This window comes from Periplaneta americana, chromosome 7 (genome assembly GCF_040183065.1).
Source record: "Periplaneta americana isolate PAMFEO1 chromosome 7, P.americana_PAMFEO1_priV1, whole genome shotgun sequence".
Taxonomy (NCBI): domain Eukaryota; kingdom Metazoa; phylum Arthropoda; class Insecta; order Blattodea; family Blattidae; genus Periplaneta; species Periplaneta americana.
Genome location: NC_091123.1, coordinates 20,769,916 through 20,796,118, shown reverse-complemented (window position 1 = coordinate 20,796,118; position 26,203 = coordinate 20,769,916). Strand labels below are relative to the sequence as shown.

Below are 26,203 nucleotides of genomic sequence, written 5' to 3'. Positions count from 1 at the left end.
ATCAGTCTTTTACAAGTTATGTGACAAGGTTAGTGGGTTAGTTGAGGGGATATCTAAGTGACGTGATGCCAAGGATCTTAAATCATTGAAATCTGTTCACATATTCCTCGGCCTCACGTCACTTAGATATCCTCTCAACTAACCTAACCTCTGAGGTGACTGAATGGTCAGACCTTCAGACTGTTACACAGACGGCCCAGGTTCGATTTTCTCTGTCAGGTCTGGGATTTGATTTTTTTCATTGAAAAAAATGCATAGTGATACTTCTGGTGGACAAGATCACAGTTGGGGTTTATTCCGGGGTTCTCCTGTTTTTCCCCAAATTACATCATTCTGTCACTATTTCTCCATATCATTATCATTCCTTAGTGTTCCTCGAACACCGGCCGGTGGCGCATGGAGGGTGTTGGCCTACTGACGAGTGGGGTTGCCTGCTCGAAACCTGGACCAGAGAACCTTAGTGTGGTCGGCTGGTGTGGGTTTGGGAATGCGTCACCAGAGGGCTAGCACAATAGAGCTTAACAGGTCGCAGTGCTGGGCCATAATGCTCTCCTCCATTAAATTCAATTCAATTTAAAAACCCCACTAACCTTGTCACATACTTTGTAAAAGAACCACCGGTTCCTTGTTAATTACCAGAAAATTCAATGAATGGGGACACTGTTACTGTGCGGTTTCCTCACTGTGAACGATTTTTTTTAAAGACTAAGAAAGCAGATTTGTATGTGTTTGTCGAATGTGCATCATGCTTAGGAAATTACACTTTTTAGTGCCAACAGTTTGTGTGCACAAGGCAGGCGTGGTGGAGATAGATGAGAAGGAAGGAAACCGTAAATTTATCAACATTATTGTCACTAGAGGTTTTGATTTATCTAGAGAAAATGAAAAGTCGAGTGGGATTTAATCGACTATTACACGATTAGTAGAAAGTAGGCCTATATAAAGATTAGAAGAAATAAAGTACTCTAATACAATAAAATATTAATTTACTTACTAAAATTCTATTTCACTAATATTAGCTTCATCAAAACATTTGAACGGATCTGCCATTTTCAGTTGACTGTGTATGCGGTAAACAAATGACGATCGCAAAGCATTTTTTATAGTCCCATAAAGAATTTGCAGTTTGAAATGTTGGCAAAGAAATAATCTAATACAATAAAATAGATATTAATTGACTTACTAAAATTCTATTTCACTAAGGTTCCCTTCACCAAAACATTTGAACAGAGCCGCCATTTTCAGTCGACTATCTATGCGGGAAACAAATGACGATCGCAAAGCATGTTTTATAGTACCATAAAGAATTTGCAGTTTAAAATGTTGGCAAACAAATAAACAAATGCTAGGGAAGTGACAAAATTGTGCGATAAGCAGCCATGATTGGTTGAAAGATGTTCTTTCGTACCGTTTTATTGGTCAAAAGTAGTACGATGTAGTAAAAGTGTTGTTGTTTTCTAATGCTAGGCGTTTGACAATAAAGTCATTTGACCTCTTGCACTCCAATATTTTTCAAAGATATTATCATGACCAGCCACTGAAGCACAGATTGTAGTAAAAGTGTAATAGTTCCAATAAATGTTATATGATACAGAATTATGAATTTCTATAACATTAATTACCTGCCTATACAAATATTTTAATATAGAATGTTGAGATAAATCTCAAGATGATTTATAAGTTAATATAATTTTGAAAGTCATCACCTTCAATTTATATTAGGACATCAATAATAACAGATAAAATGTAATTGATGAAATTAACAGATTCCAATTTACAAACAAGGCATAATTTCTTTATTGGACATACTGAAGAGCAAGATAGTTCTAGTTTCAAGGAAATCCAATTTTAATTGAAAATATGTGAAAGAATGTGTTAATTAAATGTTGAAAATATTTGAACCACTTCAAGTAGCTGAGAATGGAAAATGAGGAAAAATTAAGAAATTTATAATTTATATAAACATCCAGATATAATTGCAAAAATAAAAGCAAGGTAATTTAAGTGGATAGGTTCTGTGATGAGAGCTCCACCAAAAATGAAAAAAGTCATAGAAAAAAAAGCAGTAATTGTGGAGATTCACTCCACCATCGAGTTTCGAATTTTTTTCTCTAAACCTCCAATTTTTTCCTCCTTTTTCAAAAGAACTTGGAAAAAAAAAGTAGCGAGATGTAACCTGACCTAAACTGGCGTAAATTTTGACAATTTCAGTCTGACAAATTGATGCCTAAGTCGAAATCAATGGTGGAGTGGATCTTCTTGTCAGATTGATGCCTAAGCCGAAATTTAGGTTAGGTTAGGTTGTCTCGTTACTTTTCTTTTTCCTAAGTTACTTTGAAAGAGGAAGTAAACATTGGGGGTTTTGACAAAAGAAAATTTGAAAATCGATGATGGAGTGGATCTCCACAATTACCCAGTAAGCATAATTGATCGCAAAACTATTTGGATAGCATAATCTGGCACAGTAGAATTTGTTCTGCAGAGGAAAGCCTTCATGACCTCTAAAAATGATATAGGCTATATGGTAATAATAATCAGTGCCTTTTTATTTGGCAGAACAGTGTTCTGGCACCTTTTTGTTGTATTTTTCATTATGTAACTGAGAAATGTGTTAATTATGATTTAACCAATTTTTTTTAACTCCATTTGAGCATTAAAAGTCTTAAAGTTGGACGAAAAGGAGCTTAGAAATGACAAAATTCTCGTGCACAGGACAGTAATCATCTCCCTGTCAGCTGTAATAGACAGTATTCTACACAGAGTTTTATCACCTTTTTCTCCGAAGAAAAAGCACTGATTATAATAATAATAATAATAATAATATAAATAATGCTGAAAACCACTTTTTCGGGATAGAGTTTGTTGAAAACTTATATCCATGAGAAGTTTGAAATTGATTTTTGCACTCATTACATTACTTTGTATACTTCGTGTAAATAGAAGGTAATAATATCCTATTCACTGTCACCATTACAAATAGATAAATCCATTTGACTGGCTCAAATGGTGTGATAATCCAGATTTCTCAGCTCTATTAATCATACCGAATATGGTTCACAGCTGCATTTCCTTTTGTATATATACTTATCCAGGAAAGCAAACAGTGAACCCAAGTGTGTCATACTCGTATTTATCTTGAATTACCACTTGAACTTCTGAATAGTAAATAAACTGTGTGTTATCTTTTTTCCTGTTCTGAAGGACGGCAACAGTGTTATAAATAAGATAACAAATTGAAGGTACATTGCATTGTTTAACAAAATCATTTCATATTTTTGATTTCCTGTTTAGAAAGCAGCGTCTCTGTTCTAAAAGTGGCCTGTTGGTATGTTTGTTTTCATTAGAATCCCTGTCTTTGACAGGTCTAATTTTTTCTTTTAGATATAATCTAATTTGTAAATGTAATAGAATTTCTAATATTTCTGAAGTAAAGTTATATGTTATATTATTTATAATTCATATAAAATATATTCAGGCTGCTGGGTAGCTCAATTTTTAGAGCAACTGGCTATGGACTGGAAGTTCCTTGGTTTAATCCCAAATGATGAGATTTTCTTGTTGCCAAAACTTCTAGGAGGCCCCAAGGTTCACTCAGTCTCCTATCAAATTGAGTACCGATTCTTTCCATAGAGTAAAAGGCATTCAGCCGACCACATCACTCTGAGGTTAAGAAAGCATGGACCTTTATCTCCATGCCCCTCAAGCACCTTCAGAGCGTATACAGGGTGTTCCATTTATCTTGGTATGTGTGCGTGCGGTTTTTTTTTTTTTTTTTTTTTTTTGGACCTCCTAAATATGAGAAAAATTATATTACAATTTCAGTCCACAACTTATCACATTGATACAAAATTATTCTTGGCAGTATCCACTAATATTTTCGATTTTACTAGAAATCATTATCAGGTGGAAGCAATAAATTAGACAAGTTGAACACAAATGAAACACAAAATATTAAATGCATGCATAATGAATAAAACAGTGTAGCAAACACTATCCTATGTCAAAACATTAAAACAACTTATAAAAATATCAATGATGTATTCGGTAAGTGATGCATATGCATGTATATCCTTTGGATTGTTAATAATTACTAGAATGTAAACATAAGATATGTGTATGCTAAGAGTTAAAATTTAATGATGCCATGTTTTCATGGTAGTTGAGACCTGAAGTTGTATGGAATATTTTGGCACTCCAGTCGAAGAGGTGATTGAGACATGATGTTGAAGATGAAGTGGAGTTAGATGCTGAAGTCAGTTTATTTATACATTATGTCTTAAGGTACGCTTTTATAGATGAAATGTGGCAACTACACTATTCCTGTTCATAGAGCACATGTGAGTCATGCGGGAAGAATATGATAATTTCTTTTCATCTCATCTGTTGCCCATTATACCAACCTAACTGTACTGTCACTGTATCAATATTGAGTAATCAAATCAGTGTACTGTGAAACTTTTTTGTACTGTATATTTATTCTTAGGATAAACTTATGTTGTTGATATATTTGATTAATTATTATTAATTATTTACTTACTTATTCATTGATAATAGTTATTTGTTTACTTATCATGTCATACATCATACAAGGTATTTTCAATCTTCCAACTCAGATAACTCTTGAGATATGCATCATTATCAAATATTATTTGTGATTAGACAGTATGTTGATGTGCAATGTTTTGCCGCACAGACACTTCATAAGTCCCAGAAAGGAGACAGTGCACATGATTAGACATACCACGAAACAAAACTGATTTTATTATCTCAACTAGTCATTCTCCTGTGAACCAGGTCACTCGTCCTGTGATCATGTGTACTGCCTCCTTTTTGGGACAAAACTATGTGACAAAACATTTTTACAAGACTATAGATCTTGCATATTGTGCATTTGTTTATACAGTTAACTTGCTGCAGAGTCCCAAAACAGCTCTCCACACTGCCTAATCATTCTGATTTAGTGAGTTTTACATAATTTTGCGTTTCAAAAAAGTGAAAATCATTTAAGCAAAAAGAAATAAAACATCAGGAATGTCTTTCCTACAAATAACACATACCCTTTCTCTTCTTGAAGTCTTTCCTAGATTGCCTAACTTTCATTTATAGAACTGTGATGTTTTCACTACATATTTCTTTACTCTATGGCTAATACCACAATTAATTTGTTGATCTACTGTACTTTTGAGACATCCTGTATTTATATAGGATCAAACTGGTAATAGATCATGAGAGAGATTTAAAAAATCTAAATAAGTTTTTTTCTCTAACATTCACTATTTTAGAGGAAATCTTTATGTTTCTATGAAGCATTTGACAACATCACAGGTGCTGCAATAACTCTAAGCAAGTGCGGCCTGCACTCCTTATCTTCCCCTCCGCCTCTGCTGTACTCAGTCTGTAACCTGTGATGTGTGCTCATTGCAAGATTTATTTGAACGATTTTTGCTGTTATTCAATTTAAGTTCATGACTAACAGTTTAATTTGCAAAAAAAAGATCCAAGTCATTAACTGTTCAGATTATTTTTACCTATCTGCTTGTATAGCAATCAGCCATTTCATTGAGCCATTACCGCAATAGAGCGTGCAAACATTAGGCAAAGACTATTTTTTGTCCTGCTTAACGGTGCTTCATTGAAAGAAAAGTTTTGTTATACAGGGTGATTCACGAGGATTTACCGTCACTTACAGAGCTTATTTCCGAAGACATTCTGAGCGAAAAATGTCATATGAACATTTGTCCAAATCTCAATATTTTCAGAGTTACACTAATTTGAAGTTGTTAGTAAAATACCTTTCTTCTTTAGTTTTAAGGGCAAGAAAATATTACAAATAGAAAATTAACAATTCAGAAATATCATTTCTTTTATTGGCTAGTGTTCTGAAGCAAAAAATGTGCTGTTAATTACTTTGTACAAATTTTGTTTTTCAATTTTTAACTAAAAATTAAATCATTCTTACGCACTTGTCACAAAAATTTTTACAAATCATACGAATTTAGGAACTTGATTCTTTACAGTTTAATTATGCATCCTAATTTACAATCTTGAAGAATTTACAATTTCTGTGCAAAATGTCTTTGGAAATAAGCTTCGTAAGTGATGGTAAATCCTCGTGAATCACTCTGTATTTAACATATAGAATTACCTCTTAAAGTTTGGTGCAAAGGTTACCATCCATCCTGTATAATATACATTATATTATAGTATTCATGTTTGACTTAATATTTTCGTCTTACAAATGGTTCATTGAAAAATAACCCTTTGCAGATTGAGCATTGTATAATATTGATATTACTTACTTACTTACTGGCTTTTAAGGAACCCACAGGTTCATTGCCGCCCTCACATAAACCCACCATTGGTCCCTATCCTGAGCAAGATTAATCCAGTCTCTACTATCATATCCTACCTTCCTCAAATCCATTTTAATATTATAATATTGATATTAGAAGATGTTATTGATGTAATATTGCATATTGCATATTAATGGATTTTGCTTTTCAAATTGGCAGTGCTGCTTTGAAATGTCAAGCCTGAATTAATTTTAATCATTTTGTTGTCATATGTTATATTTTTTAAATCATCAGTACTTTTTGAATATGATAAACTCAGGAAAAATTATTTTCTCCTTAAAAAATAATTTGTGTGTGTGTGCTAATCGATTGAGGAAATCACGTGATAGGAAGGAAACATTAATGCTACATACTTTTTGTATTCATTAAGTGACTACAAAGTTAACAGAATAAAATCTGTGAAGTAAAATGTTTTCTGATTACTATATATGGATCATTATTACTGTATAAATTGCTGTTTGAGTATCGTACATTGCTATTTTCTGTAGAATAGCTTATAAAACTTGAAGAGTAGCATGTTAAGAAATTTGAGAGTTACAGGATAATGCAGGGAAATTCAGAAGGCAAGGGCCTATCATATATTGCCATATGTCTCGTGACCAGAACATAATACGAAATGGAAATATAGAAATTGGAAATTTATCCTTTGAAAATCTGGAAAAATTCAAAACCTTGGAGCGAAAGTAACAAATATAAGTGACACTTGAGAGGAAATTAAAAGCAGAATAAGTATGAGAAATGCCTGTTATTATTCAGTTGAGAAGTTTTTGTCATCCAATCTGCTCTAAAAAAACTGAAAGAATTTATAAGGCAGTTATATTACCGGTTGTTCTTTATGGTTTGAGAAACAGAGGCTAAGGGTGTTCGAGAATAAGGTGCTTGGGGCTAAGAGAGATGATGTTACAGGAAAATGTAGAAAGTTACACAACACAGAACTGCACGCATTGTATTCTTCACCTGACATAATTAGGAACATTAAATCCAGACGTTTGAGATGGGCAGTGCATGTAGCACGTATGGGCGAATCCATAAATGCATATAGAGTGTTATTTGGGAGGCCAGAGGGAAAAAGACCTTTGAGAAGCCAAGGCATAGATGGGAGGATAATATTAAAATGGATTTGAGGGAGGTGGGATATGATGATAGGGACTAGATTAATCTTGCTCAGGGTAGGGACCGATGGCGGGCTTATTTGAGGGCAGCAATGAACCTCCGGGTTCTCTAAAAGCCATTTGTAAGTAAGGAAGAGTGATGTTAAATGTTCTTGTTCTAAAATTTATTATTCTTTTTTTTTCATGTTAGTGTTACTGTATTGTTGATGCCAATCATTTATATGTTTATTAGCAGGAGCCCTTTCTGTTGTATTGTGTTTATATTGTGTAATTCTTCTAGCACTCCTATGGATTCATCCAATGCTGTGAGCGCCAGGCTCGACTTTTCTTCCACTTCAGTCAGTTCAACGGAAATATCGAACATCTTAAGATTGGGGATCCAGTTGAGTTTGAGATGACATATGACCGAAGGACTGGCAAGCCTATAGCTAGTGCTGTGACTAAGATAGCGCCAGAAGTTGTAAGTAACATTTTTCAACATCACCATATCATGTGAACCCCAAAATACACGTTTACATTTTACTTTTACAATTCGTATGTCATTTTCAGCATCAACCATTCATATCATTACATAACGGGGAAACTCTTTGTAAGATGCTACTGATATAAGCTGTTCACAATAAACTGGAAACGAGAATCAGAATGAGAATGGAGAAATTGTTAAAATGTAATATATTTAAATGTGAGCATTCACAATTAACGAGAAGCTTGCCAGAGCCTGGGTACAGGAACGTGAGGTTGCCCAAGTTTCAACTTTGCTGTTCTTGTTTCCAGTCACAGCCTACTAGATTCATTCTGTTGCCATGATAAAGCTATATGATCATTGGATATTTTTTAGCAAGGAGGCCATGACATAATTTCTTCTTCATGCATCGTTTCTAACTAACTCGGAAATTCAGTAGACTCACTTTCAATACATGCTATGTGCATAAATATGTGATCAGATTACCACGTGAATTGAATTCTCAAATATTCTGTGTCATAAATTCTGAAGTTGGTTAACCTGTGTTTGTGTTGGCTGGTATGTTCTCATGAGAGAATGTTATTGGTCAATTATACACATAACATCAGAATGCTTAATACCGACTTTACATATCATTATTAACACACATATCGATATGCATAGCCGTTTTCGTTCTCGATTTATTGTGAATCAAAAATCTTCACTTTCACGTCAACCATTTCCAATTCTCGTTCTGGTTCTCGTTCCCTGTTTATTGTGGACCAACCTTAAAAGTCTGTAGTGCACAAATGTCAGTAAATTGTAACCTGCTTTCACCACTAATCCCTTGGAATTTGAATTTAAACACTGTACTGTAACACTTTTAGATACACTTTTTATCAATGACGAGTTTATTTTAACAAACTCAGAAGATGAACTAAAACAGTCTCTAAGCTAAACAATATAAGTAAGAATTGTAATATGAAACTTCCTTTGTTCAAAACAAAATTAATGCAGTAGAATCTCGATAATCAAAATCTCAATAATCCAAATGTTCAATAATCCAAATGCTGATCTGTGTTACCAAAAAAATTTTATGTATAGTACCAGAGAGCATAGTAAATGAGAAATTGGGTTGCCACTGCTTGGAGCAACAAACGGATGGTGATGTATGTTCATACATGTGCCCACTTCTTCGGATGTCTCGCTCATTTTGGTTCTTAATTAGGCTTCGTTTGCCGCAACTAACGTTCTGTTCTACATTTCAAGTGTTTTAGTGTATTGTGCTTGTGTGTTTTCTGAGATTATACTTTAACAGTGAGCAGTAAACTTTCTTGTCCTGAAAGTACGAAAGGAAGACTGTTTGTAATGTTTGTACATATTTGTTTAAAAATAGTTAGTTTGTTCTTATGTATAGTTTGTACTGTATTTGGTTAAAATAGCCTCTTCGTTCGTCTATAGGCTTATAGAGTAGACACAAGTACATAATTGAAATGTCTTCTTTAATTTTACATTTCTTTATAGTCTGTAATTATACAGTGCTCTATTGCTGTTTTTCTGTATGTTCTACTTCGGTTAAAGATAAAAAATAAGTTCAGATAGAGTGTATAATTTCATATATTTGATAATCCGAACTTTCCCAGTCCCTGTTAGTTCGGATTATCGAAGTTCTACTCTAATTTCTAGAAGCTTAGGGTGAATCGTGGTATGCTTCAAGGTAACCAGTCTGAAACAACCGAGCACATTATTTGCTTCTGCAACACTTGGCTTGCAGAAGATACTTTATCTTTGGGAAAGAATCTCTAGAACCAAAAGATTTTGAAACTAGTTTCATATCTGGACTGTACACCTTAATTAAAGAAACAGGGCTGATGAATCGGAATTAAAAATTAATATAGGTAGTACAATAAGCCTAAGGCTGCAGTGCGTCCAGAAAAATGACGGGCCTAATGTGGATAAAAAACACGTTTTCTCAACCTTAATGTAGAGACTATAGCCTAGTTGATGTTATTTTATCATGTCAGACGTGTATGAGGGCGCGGTTATTGATTAAGTATATCGTCGGCTAAGAATGAAAACTTCATATCTTACAAAATCCAAACTTTACAGGAGGAACAAAAAACTGTCTGTAGACTTCATTTTTATATTTTGTAAACATAATTGACCAAATTTAACTTTTAAATCCGAAACAGAAACAGTTGTTTTATGTTATGAGATTATCTTCCATTTAAGCTAAAAAGGCATTTTTTAAAATTGAGAAACGAGGTTTTCTTTCTTAGCTGATAATATACAAAGTAGCAGTAATACTGTATAGTGTGTGAACTTCACAACCCTGATTATAACCTCTTTTTTTTGTTATGAATGTATGCTGGATCCATTAATAATTAATGGGTCCAGCATAATTTGCTGGTAAATTGATCAGTTGCAATTTGATAAAATTTAATTATAACAAAAATAATTATGTTATACTGTAGTAGTTCGTTTTTTGCACTAACCAATTATTTCCTTGTCGTAGGTATTGAGTGAGGAACGAGTGACAGGAACAGTAACAACAGAGTTGCGCAGTGAAGGCTCTGGAGGTGACACTCAAGGCCGTATCAGCTATGAGAATCGTGGTGAATGCTTCTTCCTACCCTACAACAAAGACGACGTGGAAGGAAATGTTACCCTTCGCTCAGGAGATAAAGTCAGCTTCCAGATAGCTACCAATCAGCGGTAATGTATAGCACTTTTGTCAGTTGTTGTGGCCTTGAAGTGTCTTCTCCATATTGTGCATGGCATCACTTCTTTGGTTGACCGCTTTGTCTGTGTAGCAGTGGTAACTTGGGGGCCTGCCACATTCGGCTGGAGAACCCCGCTCACCCAGTTAAGTACCAGGGCGTGGTGTGCTCCATGAAAGAGAGCTTTGGTTTCATCGAGAGGGCTGATGTCGTCAAAGAGATATTCTTCCACTTCTCAGAGGCTAAGATGAAGGAGGATCTGAGACTTAATGACGACGTCGAGTTCACCATCCAGACCAGAAACGTGAGTGTTCCTCTTTGCTTTCTTTCTTCTGGATGCATGGTCTACCAAGACAGGTAATGAATGACTTTTGACATCTCAGGATGTCTGGGATACTTGGATTCCTTAAAGCATTGTGTCATTGCCTGATAAACTTCTGCCCAGATTTTCACAATGAAGATCATAGTATAACATGATTTACTCAGGATTGCAAGAACATATTTATTGGTTCTTTTATCCTTGACTGTGTAATAAGTACTAATGTAGAATTGTAAGAACATCCACTAATGTTAATGATTTGCTAAAGATTTATTTCACTTTTGAATTTGGTTCTCTAAGAAATTGATGCTCTGTTAGTAAGGTGTAAGTATTCTGTCAGCTTCCAAAAATAAAAAGTAGAGCTTGGATTACTTGTATTTCAAAGTTTCAAGAAGGGAAATTCTCATTTGAGTATAAGTGGTAAAATAAGTTATAATATATCGTAGTCATACAGGTATGTGGAAATGTATATTTACGAAATAGTACATTATGCAACGAGCCTGTAATGGTAGTAATTAAGACGCGAGTATGTTTGTTTATGAAACGAGCGTCTTAATTACTATTATAGGCAAGTTTCATACGACTTTTTATGCTCGACCATATTTCTAACTTGAAATTATTCATCAGTATTCATGTTATTCTTATGTGACTGGGGAGCGGAACTGACCTTGTGCAATATCTCGTAAATTGTGAGATGTGCACAGACGCGAAAGTATTGATTTTTTCCGAGAAACAAATGTCATTGACCTTGATATAATCTAGAGAGTAAAATAAACATTAATCTTGATATAACCTGGAAATTGATTTAGACATTGAAAAACGAGATGACAAATTGAATTTATTTGAATATTATTTACAGTTAACGCTAATTATTATAGTAACAGAACATAACCTTCTGTGACTATTGGATTTCCAGCCTCCGTGACGTTTCGCTAGTTGTCTTTAGATTGCATATCCGAGAATAATCGATATGTGCGCTTTCATATTGCTACAATGGTGTTTTCTGATTGGTGGAACACCTGAACTTTAATGAATAGGTATACTTTAATGAGGTCCATTAAAGGGCTGCTACCAGGTGTATAATTACTACATTTCGGCATGGTCGAGCATAAAGAAAATTATATTATTTACGTTTTTATTAGTGTTGATAGTCAACTATGGGCAGGCAGTAGTAGATACATCTAGTACCAAAACTGTTAAATACATACTCTAAGACAATTGGTCATTTTTCAGAGCTGAACTGCAGGTTTACTCAGATCTAATCTTACAGAAACATACGAGGCCTGTCTAAAATGTATCCGACCTTAAATTTTACCGCGCAAAGTAGTGATTCTAAGGCTGTGCATGGTGGAAGGAGGAACTGTAATGCGCATGCTTGAATTTTTTCACCGCATTCGCTTGTGCCAGTCACTGGCTGGTGGTCGCCAAGTAAGGTGCTGTTCTAAGTGTTTGTCGGATTTAGTTTTCTCGCAAGATGACTGAACGAATTGAGCAAAGATACTGCATCAAATTTTGTCAAAAGCTTGGTGATTCTCAAAGTCAAACAATTCGTAAGATTCAGCAGGTGTTTGGGGAAGATGCGATGGGTGTAACACAAATTAAGGAGTGGTTCAACCGATTCAAAGATGGCCGCACATCAGCGGAGAGTGAGCAGCGTTGTGGCAGGCCCCAAACTGCTCGGAGTGCAGCTGTTGTTGAGAGGGTGCGAAATTTGGTGATGGCAGATCGTCGTTTGACCGTGCGGGAGATTGCCGAAGAGGTTGGAGTGAGTAAAGATTCTGCACATGCAATTTTGCGTGATGATTTGAACATGAACCGAGTGGCTGTGAAATTCGTGCCCAAGTTGTTGTCCCCAGAACAAAAAGACCTCCGTCGTGACGTTGCACAGGACCTTCTGGACACCGTCAACACTGATCCTGGGTTTCTGAACACCGTAATAACTGGAGATGAGTCATGGGTGTACGGGTACGACCCAGAAACAAAAAGACAGTCGTCGCAATGGAAGCATCCCGAGTCTCCAAGGCCGAAGAAAGAGCGGCAGGTGCGAAGCAAAATCAAGGTGATGCTGACTGTTTTCTTTGATGTACGTGGAATTGTGCATCACGAATACGCACCGGAAGGACAAACGGTGACAAAGGAGTATTATCACGATGTTCTCCGGCGACTCCGTGATGCAGTTCGGCACAAAAGATCAGACATGTGGACGGCGAACAACTGGCACTTGCATCACAACAACGCCCCAGCACATTCATCCCAATTGTTCCACACTTTCTTGGCCAAACATGGAATTACAACTGTTTGCCAACCTCCCTACTCTCCAGACCTGGTTCCTTGCGACTTCTGTTTGTTTTCAAAATTGAAGACACCACTGAAAGGATCCCGTTTTGAGAGTAGAGAAGAGATAATGCGGAACGCGACGACGGAGCTGAACACCATTCCAAAAGAAGACTTCCAGAGGTGTTTCCGGCAGTGGAAGGATCGGTGAGCCAAGTGTGTGCAAGCACAAGGGGCCTACTGTGAAGGGGATTAGGGTCCCAACCCCGTCAGGTATTTGAAATATTTTTTCTGGCTAAAGGTCTGATACATTTTAGACAGGCCTCTTATGACAATATTGTTATGTCAGTTCAGGCTATCAAATTATATATTTATGGACATTTGCAGTCAGATGATTGCATTGTCCTGTTGCCTATATCTTCTTTCGTTTTCATTACTGTTCTGTCCCTAATTAATGTTAAAATTTTCCTAAATATATAACATGCAATCACAAAGCAAGCTGCTTGTCATTTGTGAGCAGATGTTTATATTGCTGGGTGTGATGCAGGGCAAAGAAGTAGCTTGCAACATCACGAAGCTGGAGCCAGGCAGTGTGGTGTTTGAGGATATGTGCACAGAAATCGTGAAGGGACAGGTGCTGAAACCCCTAGAACGAGGACAGCAGCCCCGGCACCAGAGTGACCCTCTGCCAGGGCGTATCCGATACCGTGCGCCAGATCACTCAGAGGTTGAAGTGCCATTTGGGGATAAGGATCAGAAAGGAGACTTTACACTAAGGTGAGTAATAAATACAGTAGAACTCTGATTATCTGTTATAATAGATGGCAAGAGGGTGATAGTTATTCGGAAATGACAGATGAGCCATTTTAATTAAATAGACAGTACATCTATACTTTGCCAAACTTTCAGAACGGCCCCGAGGTTCACTCAGCCTCCTATAAAATTGAGTACCGGTCTTTCCCGGGGGTAAAAGGCGGTCAGAGCGTGGTGCCGACCACACCATCTCATTCTAGTGCCGAGGTCATGGAAAGCATGGGGCTCTACCTCCATGCCCCCCAAGTGCCTTCATGGCATATTACGGGGATACCTTACATCTATACTTACTATATAATACATACTCCTGCTGATTGTACTAAATAATAAATACTCCTGCTGATTGGAGTATGTTGAAACCAGATGAAGAGGGCTACATTCAAAGTTCTTATGCTTATGTTTGATTCGTTCATTGTTTCCCTTTTTGAGACTGTTCAAACTGTCGGAATTTGAAGCAGATTGCAGCAATTTGTTTGTTTTTTTTTTTTTATTGTATTAATGCATTGTTATAATGCCTACTCCAAACTGTCACCAAATTTGTAACAAGTTCTTCATTAGCAAATTGTTCCATTATCTTCATTAACTCTCGGCATGGTTGTGGGGTCCATTTTGTACCCCATATCCACTTAGCTTACAGCATGTGCATTTCAAGTCAGCTTGCAGAGGATTAGGTATATTTAGATAACAGTACTATAGTCGCGACGCTGTTATTCCCGGCGTGACTCCTCCTTTTTGCTTACATCTTAGGAAGTGAAGGCTCTATAAAGTCTAGGTAGATAGTATCGTTCGCCATTTTTGTTCTTTCGTTGCCGAGCTACCAGACGAGGAATCTATTTGCCACATCGTTAAACATTATCATGTCGTAGCTCCTATGATAATAAATCAAACGCACTGTAATTCAGCAAATAATTGAGCGGCAAATAACGTCCTCATGTGCTTTCTGCAAATGCGAACGAAAGAGCCAAAATGGCGGGAGTTTATATTAAGTATTTATCGAGCCTTAGGAAATGCATAATGTCATCATCAGCAAATCACAAGACGCACACGTTTAAATGTAGCCGACCTGCAATGTGATTGGCTGCCGGAAATATAGTATAATTGTTGAATGAAACAACACTCCCAGATTACAAATATATATATATCATGGTCATTGACGTCTCCCTGTGTGAAAGTATAAGCATACCCATCTTTGTTTAAGCACTTCCTTCTGAATTTTTGCTGGAACAGTAACTTTGCTCAAGTCACCAGCCATCGTTTTGTCATTGTTCCATTCTGCTGTTTTATTTACACAACTTCGCAAAAAAATCTGTTTACATTGAAAATAAAATAAAAATGGAAATGCGAGAGAAGGGATAATTTGTAAAAGAGATTCTACTGTAATGTGAACAGAAAAATATTTGGAAAATAAGGTTCAGAAAATCACAGATACAAGATGTAAGGAGTAACATATTTTTAAAAAAAAGTTTTGATTTCAAATAAAGACTCCGTAATTTTTTACTAAAAGTTACAGTTCTCATGCACCATTTCTGGTTAAATTGATTTGTTGTTATTGAATATAAACTATGTAAATCAGTTTTTCTCTCCCCCTCTCTCTCTGTCCTCTCTTTGCATCTCACTCATCTTTCCCAGTTTCCTCTCTCTCTATATCCCCCATCTTTTTTTGCACATTGCAGCAATTTTCTTACATTATTGACTCCAAGCAACCTCTGTCATTTAAGGCAAGTGTTAATTAAGGAACTGCATACTCATTAATGTGCAGACACGGAGACTGGGTGCAGTTCCAAATTGCAACTGATAGACGAGACCAGCTGCGGAGAGCCACAAGCATCGCTCTGCTGGATGACTCATTCCAAATGTCTGGTGAACGTAGGGAGCAGGGTGTGGTGGCAGCACTGAAAGAGGGATTCGGGTTCCTTCGATGCACAGATCGAGATACACGCCTTTTCTTTCATTTCAATGAAGTTCTGGATGTGGATCGCGAGATTTGTGTTGGAGATGAGGTGGAATTCACTGTCGTACAGGTGAGTGAAATCTCAGCTTTTCTTCTGTGGGTCATAGCATTCAACCTAAAATATTTGTGATTTCCTTTCAAGTTCCTCAAATACTTGAACCTTCATTATTGTATCCTTTTTTGTGTCTACTTTTGTTTCCAGTTTTGTCACTAGTTTTCAAGATGTTGTCTAGTAAAGAAAGCAGGGAACATACTGGGAGAAGCTATGCTTAGGAAAATTTCTCGCCCTTTAAATCCATCACCTTGAACTTGGTTTGAATCCACGAATGTTGAATTTAATAGCAAGCATGATAACTGGCAGACCACCAAGGACAATATCTAGTGATTATTTTTATTGAAATTCGTGGCGTGACAGCCCATGAAGGGCCAGGGTCGACCAGCCAGCTGCTGGCCTCACATCCACATGCCTCAGCAGAGGTGAATAATCATTCAACCGAATAGAGGTATTATGTGGTCAGCATGATCTATCCAACTGTTACAGCCGTTTCTGTAAGTGGATTTTGTCACCTATCATAGCTCCCCAAATTCATCACAATGCTGGAAAGGCACCAGTCCCATACACTGTTCAAAATTTCTCGAGAAAATTCCTTCCCCATGATGATTCAAACTATCACAAATTCCATAATGTGGGTCCTAGGCTGTTTCTATATACCACGATGCTACAGCTCAGAATGTTTATTTCTATATAAATGATAAATACCGTACTTACCCGCATAATAGATGCACTTTTTTTTTTTTCGAGTTTTATAAGAAAAAACCAGGGTGTGTCTTTTATGCAAGAAAAAAAAATTTAATGAAAAAAAAACACGTATTAAAGTACATTAGCTAGAATGCTGAAATAATCAATAGAATATGTAACGATATATGAGCCACGACTAATTTATATATCGATTGTGTCGCACTTAAGACGATCGATAGTTAGCAGCAGTTGTATAAACAGATGATAATTTGTAACAATGAATACAGCAACAATAAGACAAGACACTTTGTTATTATTAACATTAGCCGTACCTCAGTCAGGTCAGGTTCAGCATCACTGCTATCACTTATCACAAATTCACATTCCTGTATGCATCTATTACATGGGGATTTTTTTTAACGCGAAAAATTGAGGTGCGTCCATTATCCAGGGGCAGCCATTACGTGGGTAAATACAGTATGTTACATATAAGGTTCAATGATTGATTGATTTATTTATTTATATTAATTAATCACACTTTATCAATGGTGATGTATACAAAGTAAGGTACAGCTGTCGTGGAAACCAGAATTTGACTTAGAGTATGGATTTGTGTCCATTATTATAGTATGTGATGTCTTGGGTGATGTTGTGTTGACTCCACATCACGGAAGTCCTGTCACATTTCTGCTAATGTTACATCGAAAAATTCCCAAAAATCGACAGAGGGTAAATGGTACTTGGTGTATGAAAAACCTTCTATATAGAATAATCATGTCTAATCACACCACCTCATTCCATACTGCCACCAAGGGCTTGTCTCACTTTAGTGATCATGATTTTATGATTTTAATTATCCTATATCTACATCTTGTACCATCATAATTTGTTCCTTTCAGTTATCTTCATCTTCTGTTGTTTAAACAGGCTGTATGATATTGAGGTATTATAGCGATGATTTTTTTTTATCTTTTCAGGATCAGTCGTCATTCTCTAGTAATCGTCAAAGTGCAATCCGTATCAAACACCTCCCGCAAGGGACAGTTCAATTTGAAACTGTTACAGAGAAAAATGTCACCGGTATTGTTGGAAAAGAAGCACCTCCTCCACCAGGTGGTTGGGGATCTCGCAGTCCCACCAAAAGTGGAAACCAGGTACTAAATTCTAAATATTTGGAAGTGACTGTATATTAAGTTTAGCATGTGTTAGATGTGTTTTGATTCAATCAGCTTGGTAAATTCTGAATACTAAAACAAATTTACTTTGGAAAGAAACTTTTCCAAGAAAAGCAAGTAGTGGGATAATTGAATAAAATATACTGGAAACAGATCAGAGAAATTAAAATGGACAAACCACGTTCAGAGCTCAGAGATCACAACATGATGATGTTGCATAGTTTAGAAGTTTATATTGTTACAAAATTTTTCTGTCTTTTTCTTTTAGTCTCCAGGAAATGGTGAAAAGTCTGCAGAATCTGGAATAATCAACTATCAGGTCAATGGCACAAAGAAAACTATTTTCTTCTACTCCAAAGATTGTGATCCAAAGAATCTCCCTCGAGTTGGTGATAAGGTGAGTACTGTAATACTGAGACTACATGGAGACTATGGTTTAAGTTTAAAAATGGCACCTTTTGCCTTACATAACTAGACCTTATTATCATGAATATGCTCAAAACTTAGCACTCTGTTCCCATTTTTTCTCTACTGTACTATATAAAAATTTTCTTAATTTCTTCAAGTTTCTTTCTTTTACTTATCTACGTAATTTCCCATAAGCTACTCTTAAATTTAGTTTTAGAATTAGATCTTCAATAAATATTTTCCTTACATTATCATTTTCAGGTCAACATAATAGTATATGCATTGCATCCTCATTTTGTCTGCAGAATAGACATATATATTTTTTGACATTTCCTCTTCCGTTCCTTATCTCCAAATTCTTAACTCCATCTTGCTAAACCCATCTGTTCCTCCCTGAAGTTAACTGTTACGTATTCTTCTTGTGCCATTAAGATTTGTAATTTCTCTTTAATCACTTAATGAACATAATCTGTTTAAATTACAGAACATTTCATGCCTCATTATCTCATCACTGCTCTCATTTTTAATTTTGTTCACTAAATTTATATCCATTGATTTGATTTCTTGCCATACTCAAATTAGGCCTAATCTGATTACATAGTATTGTAATTCTAATTAGGCTTTATTTTTGCTGCATGGAAAAATTTTATACTTACGTATTTTTTTTATATATCATTTTTCGCTGTCTCCGTAATACAGCTTAAATATTTAATTTTACTAACCAAAATAATCTCCATGGTACTGTTCATATAGATTTTCTCCTAATGATACTCGGGATAAGTCATTTCCTCTGATTTCTATACTTACTTACTGGCTTTTAAGGAACCCGGAGGTTCATTGCCGCCCTCACATAAGTCTACCATTGGTCCCTATCCTGAGCAAGATTAATCCATTCTCTATCATCATATCCCACCCCCCTCAAATCCATTTTAATATTATCTTCCCATCTACGTCTCGGCCTCCCTAAAGGTCTTTTTTCCTTCGGTCTCCCAACTAACACTCTATATGCATTTCTGGATTCGCCCATACGTGCTACATGTCCTGTCCATTTCAAACGTCTGGATTTTATGGTCCTAATTATGTCAGGTGAAGAATACAATGCGTGCAGTTCTGTGTTGTGTAAATTTCTCCATTCTCCTGTAATTTCATCCCTCTTAGCCCCAAATATTTTCCTAAGAACCTTATTCTCAAACACCCTTAACCTACAGATGTGGACAAATTATTAGCAAAATTGAAGATTTTTATTATATATTTTTACAAAATATGATTTTTCAATTTAGACTACAGTTGACATTTTTGTATATTTCCAAATAATTTGCCAAATTGAAGATTTGTATTGTATATTTTTCAAAATTTAACTCCTCAATTTGGACTACATTGGATATTTTTGCATATTGACAAATTATTAGCAAAACTGAAGGTTTTTATTGTATATTTTTACAAAATTCGATTCTTCAATTTGGACTACAGTTGACATTTTGGATATTTCCAAATTATTAGCAAAACTGAAGATTTTTGTTTTATATTTTCACAAAATTTGACTCTTCAATGCAGTTGACATTTTTGCTAATTTACAAATTATTAGCAAAATTGAAGATTTTTATTATATATTTTTACAAAACTTGACTCTTCAATTTAAACTACAGTTGACATTTTTGCATATTTCTGTCTACTGTAATGATGGAAATATGCAAAATTGTCAACTGTAGTCTAAATTGAAAAGTCAAATTTTGTAAACAGAATTATCATAAAAATCGTCAATTTTGTTAATAATTTGTCCACGTCTGTATGTTCCTCTCTCAAAGTGAGAGTCCAAGTTTCACAATCCTAAAGAACAACCAGTAATATAACTGTTCTATATGTAATAATATTTTTGCTTCAAATATCGTTTATCATTTAATTTTTTACTTCCTTTGTTTGGCCATTTAGTCAAACATTCATAGATTGCTGGGTTGCCTATTAAATTATATACTCATCAGAAAGTGTGAGGCCAAAAGTAATAATAAAATTTTATTTTAGTAGTCTTGTTACAGGGCACACAAAATGACATCATGGGTAACATGTAATCACCTCTACTGGTGATTACATTGGGTTAATATACTGTCAAAAAAAATCCCCCCCCCCGTACCCTCCCCCCTTCACGCCACTGCTCCTTTCCTCTACTCTTTGCATCTTAGCACAGTCAGCAAAGAAGAGATTAGTTTAATTGGTAATAGAGTAGTGTGCAAATGTGTGTACACGAATGTGATCTTAATATTGTGTTCACTTTTGGTGTAGGTTGAATTCGACATCTGCCAAGTGAAGCGAAGCAAGGAGCTGCTGGCAGTGGATGTGCAGGTAGTGAGTAAAAACCAGAACCCTACAAAGAATGGGATGGGTCGCTCCAGCAGCCTTCCTCTGTGCCAGGGTTTCATTGCTGCGCTCAAGGATGGCTTTGGCTTTATTGAGACTGTTGCTCACGACAGAGAAGTTTTCTTCCATTTCAGGTATGTCCAGCATTGTTAAATATTTAATTGTTTCCGTAATATATTTTAATGCTCCTCTCCCTGACCCTTAGATTTTCTCTGTCATTGCATCCCTTACGAACTTTCCTTTCCTCATACTTTTCTTCCTTCCTTACAGGATTCAAATGTACCAGTAGGATGGGATTCTCCTTCGTATGAAAGCTTTGCTCTGGTTTGTAGAATATTAATTTTTTACTCAGCCAGAGATGAAAGATTTCCCCCCACTCTTGTACAGGGTCTGGCAAAAAGATCTGACGTTTTTAGGTTGGCAGTAACTGTGGTTAAGACAGTCACTCAGCGGCAGGAGGATAGTGAGTGAACATCATTATTGATGCCATTTCAGTTGTGATGCATCTGTGGAACGCATCACATCAAGTGTTTGTCATGGAGATGTGTTTTTCAAAACAAATAATTCAGTAGTTCTTAGGCAGTGTAGGTTCCGACAACATTTCAGTGTGGGTCGACATGTTCCCAGCCATAACACAGTTTTATTGTGAGTAAACAATTTCAGAACGACTTCTTCAGCATCAAGATGTAAGTCAACAGAAAGACCAAGGTTATACGATATCACAGGACACGGTAGGCAGGGCCATGCACTTCAGAGTCAGGCTCCATGAGTGCATTAGAAAAAATGGACGTCATTTGGAGGATGTAATTTTCAAAACCTAATTGAACGGGTTACATCAGCTGCTTGTCTATGCGGATGACGTGAATATGTTAGGAGAAAATCCACAAACGATTAGGGAAAACACGGGAATTATACTGGAAGCAAGTAAAGAGATAGGTTTGGAAGTAAATCCCGAAAAGACAAAGTATATGATTATGTCTCGTTACCAGAATATTGTACGAAGTGGAATTATAAAAATTGGAAATTTATCTTTTGAAGAGGCGGAGAAGTTCAAATATCTGGGAGCAACAGTAACAAATATAAATGATTCTCGGGAGGAAATTAAACTCAGAATAAATATGGGAAATGCCTGTTATTATTCGGTTGAAAAGCTTTTATCATCCAGTCTGCTGTCGAAAAATCTGAAAGTTAGAATTTATAAAACAGTTATATTACCGGTTGTTCCGTATGGTTGTGAAACTTGGACTCTCACTCTGAGAGAGGAACATAGGTTAAGGGTGTTTGAGAATAAGGTGCTTAGGAAAATATTTGGGGCTAAGAGGGATGAAGTTACAGGAGAATGGAGAAAGTTGCACAACACAGAACTGCACGCATTGTATTCTTCACCTGACATAATTAGGAACATTAAATCCAGACGTTTGAGATGGGCAGGGCATATAGCACGTATGGGCGAATCCAGAAATGCATATAGAGTGTTAGTTGGGAGGCCGGAGGGAAAAAGACCTTTAGGGAGGCCGAGACATAGATGGGAAGATAATATTAAAATGGATTTGAGGGAGGTGGGATATGATGATAGAGAATGGATTAATCTTGCCCAGGATAGGGACCAATGGCAGGCTTATGTGAGGGTGGCAATGAACCTCCAGGTTCCTTAAAAGCCAGTAAGTAAATACGTAATTTTGTCATTTTGCATCAGTAAATGGCAATAATGGCTCTTTTCGATAAGGGAATAAAAACCAACTTACATTAAAATACAACTGTGTTGTCTCATTTAAAAAAACCGTCATATCTTTCTTGCCGGATCCTGTATATACTGCATATATGTGTACAGCATAGAGTGATTCTCATTGTTAATATATCTATTATTTATTTGTATTCATCATTTGTGCCAAGTCTTGCACTCTTAGAGATTTCTTTAAGGAACCCAAACAAATGAAAGTCACATGGTGACAAATCAGAGCTGTAAGATGAGTGGCCCAGAACCTTTTGTGGTTAAGAATTGAATCACTGTTTGCTAGTCACCTTTGGACAGATTCGGAATAACATTAGCCATGTTAACAGGCACCTAACATCTACACATTTCATGTGTATAGAACCAAACTGTTCTCGATTACTCTATGCAAGGCAAACTGTCACATTGCATACCACATGATATATATATATCAAGGACAGCATACTATGTAAGGTGGCTCTGAATTTCCCCTGCTGATACCATCTCTCCTTTGAATTAAGTAATATTCACATAAATAGTTTTTACTGTATAGAGGAGCTTTGATAATTTATTGTTGTTAGTTCATTCCACAAAACTGCGACATTTATCGAAACATTGATAATTAAACTATTTGTATCCATGTTTCAGTGAAAATTTATTTTTAAAAATTTATCTATTCACTAGAGGCTGGCACAATATGAAGAAAATTTTGCCAAAATATGAAGTAAATATTTCGTCGGTAAAATATTCTCATTCTTAAACCATTTGGAGCAAGTTTATATCATTATTTACAAAATAAGCCTTTAGAGACTAGTTATATGTAGTGTGTCAAGTAACTGCTAAAAAAAAAACTTACCAAATAAAATACAGTAAATGTGCATAATTAAACAGTTTTTCAACATCATCAAACCCTGTGTTTTCTGTCAAAAAATTCCATCGTTTGCAGTTAATATTTTTTGTATAATGAAAAATCCATGAAATTCCAAAAAGAGGAAATTAATTTCTTAGAGAGCAAAACTGATGCTTAAGAAACACATTTAGAACATTAATTTACACGCATATACATAGACATTGAAACACTGAAAAGACTTTCACTGGATTCAAAAGAATGAGCAAAGTTGGGATGGGAACCGCTTGTTTTGTTTTGGCTTCTCGAATTGTTGATAGCACGAGTTCAGTGACTATGAAGGGGAATTTTGAGATCTCACTTGTCCTTGGGAATCTTGGAATGTTGGTGGAAAGAGTGGTTTGAATTTCTCTAGTGTTTTCCTGGAGAGCATCTCTATTGTCTCCTTATAATGTCTGAAAAGTCCGGTTCAGTAATAGTTAGAAATATAAACAGAAGGGGAAAAATTGTGCAAAATAGTAAGATTTTTATGATATGTAAAAATTTAATGAAATCATTATGATATATGAAAATTTTTCGGCATTAATCACATTCTATACATCGTAAATAGTGAAAATTCTTGTTCCCATACTGCTAAGAGAAATGGTTTAGAACAGGCATGCCCAGCCAGGGCAGTTCTAGCCTTCAAACAAGGAGCAATAGTGACGTAGAATATCTTTTATGCATGTGCCTGCTTGATATTCTGAGATTCTACGTCACTGTTGCACCTCTATTGAAAGCTAGATCTGCCCCCGAAATTTCATATTTTGCCTGTCACTACTATAATGACTAAATCCATTGTAAGTGCTGTAAAATTCGATAAACGCTGATGGAATGCCAGTTTTGTTTGCTGATTTGATATTGAAATTAACTGGCAGGTTGCATAAATAACAAGGAGGATGGATCTACGAAATGAAACATTAAGGTACAGTCATACGTCGCTACTTTTGCAGTGCTGCAGTACGAAAAACTGCGCAACTCTTGTACTGTGACGTGTGAACAACGGTGCAACCCGAAAAGTAGCGGCTGCCGAACCTGCTCCCCGCTACTTTTCCATGCTGCGCGCAGCTTAAAAGTAGCGACGTGTGAACAGGGTTCTCAGGGTTGCAGCCGCAGCATTTTTGATATCGGTTTTGTTGAAACTTTTGCTGCGGTTGCAACCAGTGTTACCACCCGAATGTGCCAATGATACTTTTATTGTTTGGATATATTTTAATGTTAAATGTGATGAAAATAAATTATTTGTAACAGTTATTAAATACACAACACAATCTGAGCATAATTGCTGACGATATAATTCATTTTTTAAATTTTCCGTAGCGTAGTTCCTAACAGGAGGGTTGCCAACATTGATTATGTGAATATACTGTTGGTTATCATTTAAGTATATAGGCATTTTTAAAAGCTTTATAGTAAAAATAATGTCAATTTCTGAATACTAGATACGACAGAAAAGCAAATAATAGATAAGGAAGCTTTCACATGAGTTTCTTAATAATGCGAACATAACCACAAAATGTATATTGAGAAGTCAACACAGAGATGGAAACCTGCAGCATGACTGCGGCTGCAAAAGTAGCGCCTTGTGTGTGAACAGACTCGCAACCTCCAGTTGCAACTTTTGCAGCACTCGGATTGCGCAGCACGAAAAGTAGCATGCAGCACGCTACTTTTGGCTTACGTGTGAACACGACACGCAACTTTTGCAGCTGCAGTATAAAAGTAGCGCTGCAAAAGTAGCGATGTGTGACCGTACCTTAATATGCAGTATATCAAGGACAGCATACTATGTAAGATGGCACTAATCCTCTGAATTTCTCCTACTGATACCACCCCTCCTTTGAATTAAGTAATATTCACATAAATAGTTTTACTGTATAGAGGAGCTTTGATAATTTATTGTTGTTAGTTCATTCCACAAAACTGCGACATTTATCGAAACATTGATAATTAAACTATTTATATCCATGTTTCAGTGAAAATTTATTTTAAAAAATTCTATCTATTCACTAGAGGCTGGCACAATATGAAGAAAATTTTGCCAAAATATGAAATAAATATTTCGTCGGTAAAATATTCTCATTCTTAAACCATTTGGAGCAAGTTTACATCATTATTTACAAAATAAGCCTTTAGAGACTAGTTCTATCTAATGTGTCAAGTAACTGCTAAAAAAAAAGTTACCAAATAAAATACAATAAATCTGCATAATTAAACAGTTTTTCAATGTCATCAAACCCTGTGTTTTCTGTCAAAAAATTCCATCTTTTGCAGTTAATATTGTTTTGTATAATGAAAAACCCATGAAGTTCCAAAAAGAGGAAACTAATTTCTTAGAGAGCAAAACTGATGCTTAAGAAACACATTTAGAACATTAATTTACACGCATATACATAGACATTGAAACACTGAAAAGACTTTCACTGGATTCAAAAGAATGAGCAAAGCTGGGATAGGAACCGCTTGTTTTATTTTGGCTTCTCGAATTCGTTGATAGTACGAGTTCAGTGACTATGAAGGGGAACTTTGAGATCTCACTTGTCTTGGGGAATCCTGGAATGTTGGTGGAAAGGATGGTTTGAATTTTTCTAGTGTGTAAAGCATCTCTATTGTCTCCTTATAATGTCTGAAAATCCCGGTTCAATAATAGTTAGAAATATAAACAGATGGGAAAAAATTGTGCAAAATAGTAAGATTTTTATGATATATAAAAATGTAACCAAATCATTATGATATATGAAAATTGTTCGACATTAATCACATTCTATACATCGTAAACAGTGAAAATCCTTGTTCCCATACTGCTAAGAGAAATGGTTTAGAACAGGCATGCCCAGCCAGGGCAGTTCTAGCCTTCAAACGAGGAGCAACAGTGACGTAGAATATCTTTTATGCATGTGCCTGCTTGATATTCTGAGATTCTACATCACTGTTGCACCTCTATTCAA

General features: G+C 35.8%; 1 protein-coding gene across 2 annotated transcripts in view; it reads left to right on the top strand.

The window, feature by feature from the left end:
* The window catches only part of Unr (cold shock domain-containing Unr), a 40,845-nt gene that overhangs the window by 4,673 nt on the left and 9,969 nt on the right, over positions 1-26,203 (top strand). Inside the window, exons 3-10 of one of the 2 annotated variants that reach the window (XM_069830387.1) lie at positions 7,746-7,925; positions 10,423-10,622; positions 10,724-10,931; positions 13,768-13,997; positions 15,793-16,054; positions 17,701-17,877; positions 18,167-18,295; positions 20,584-20,792. In XM_069830387.1, coding sequence (XP_069686488.1) covers positions 7,746-7,925; positions 10,423-10,622; positions 10,724-10,931; positions 13,768-13,997; positions 15,793-16,054; positions 17,701-17,877; positions 18,167-18,295; positions 20,584-20,792 — 1,595 coding nt within the window. Of the gene's footprint in view, positions 1-7,745; positions 7,926-10,422; positions 10,623-10,720; positions 10,932-13,767; positions 13,998-15,792; positions 16,055-17,700; positions 17,878-18,166; positions 18,296-20,583; positions 20,793-26,203 lie in introns of both variants that reach the window. The other variant, XM_069830386.1, reaches the window with a different exon arrangement.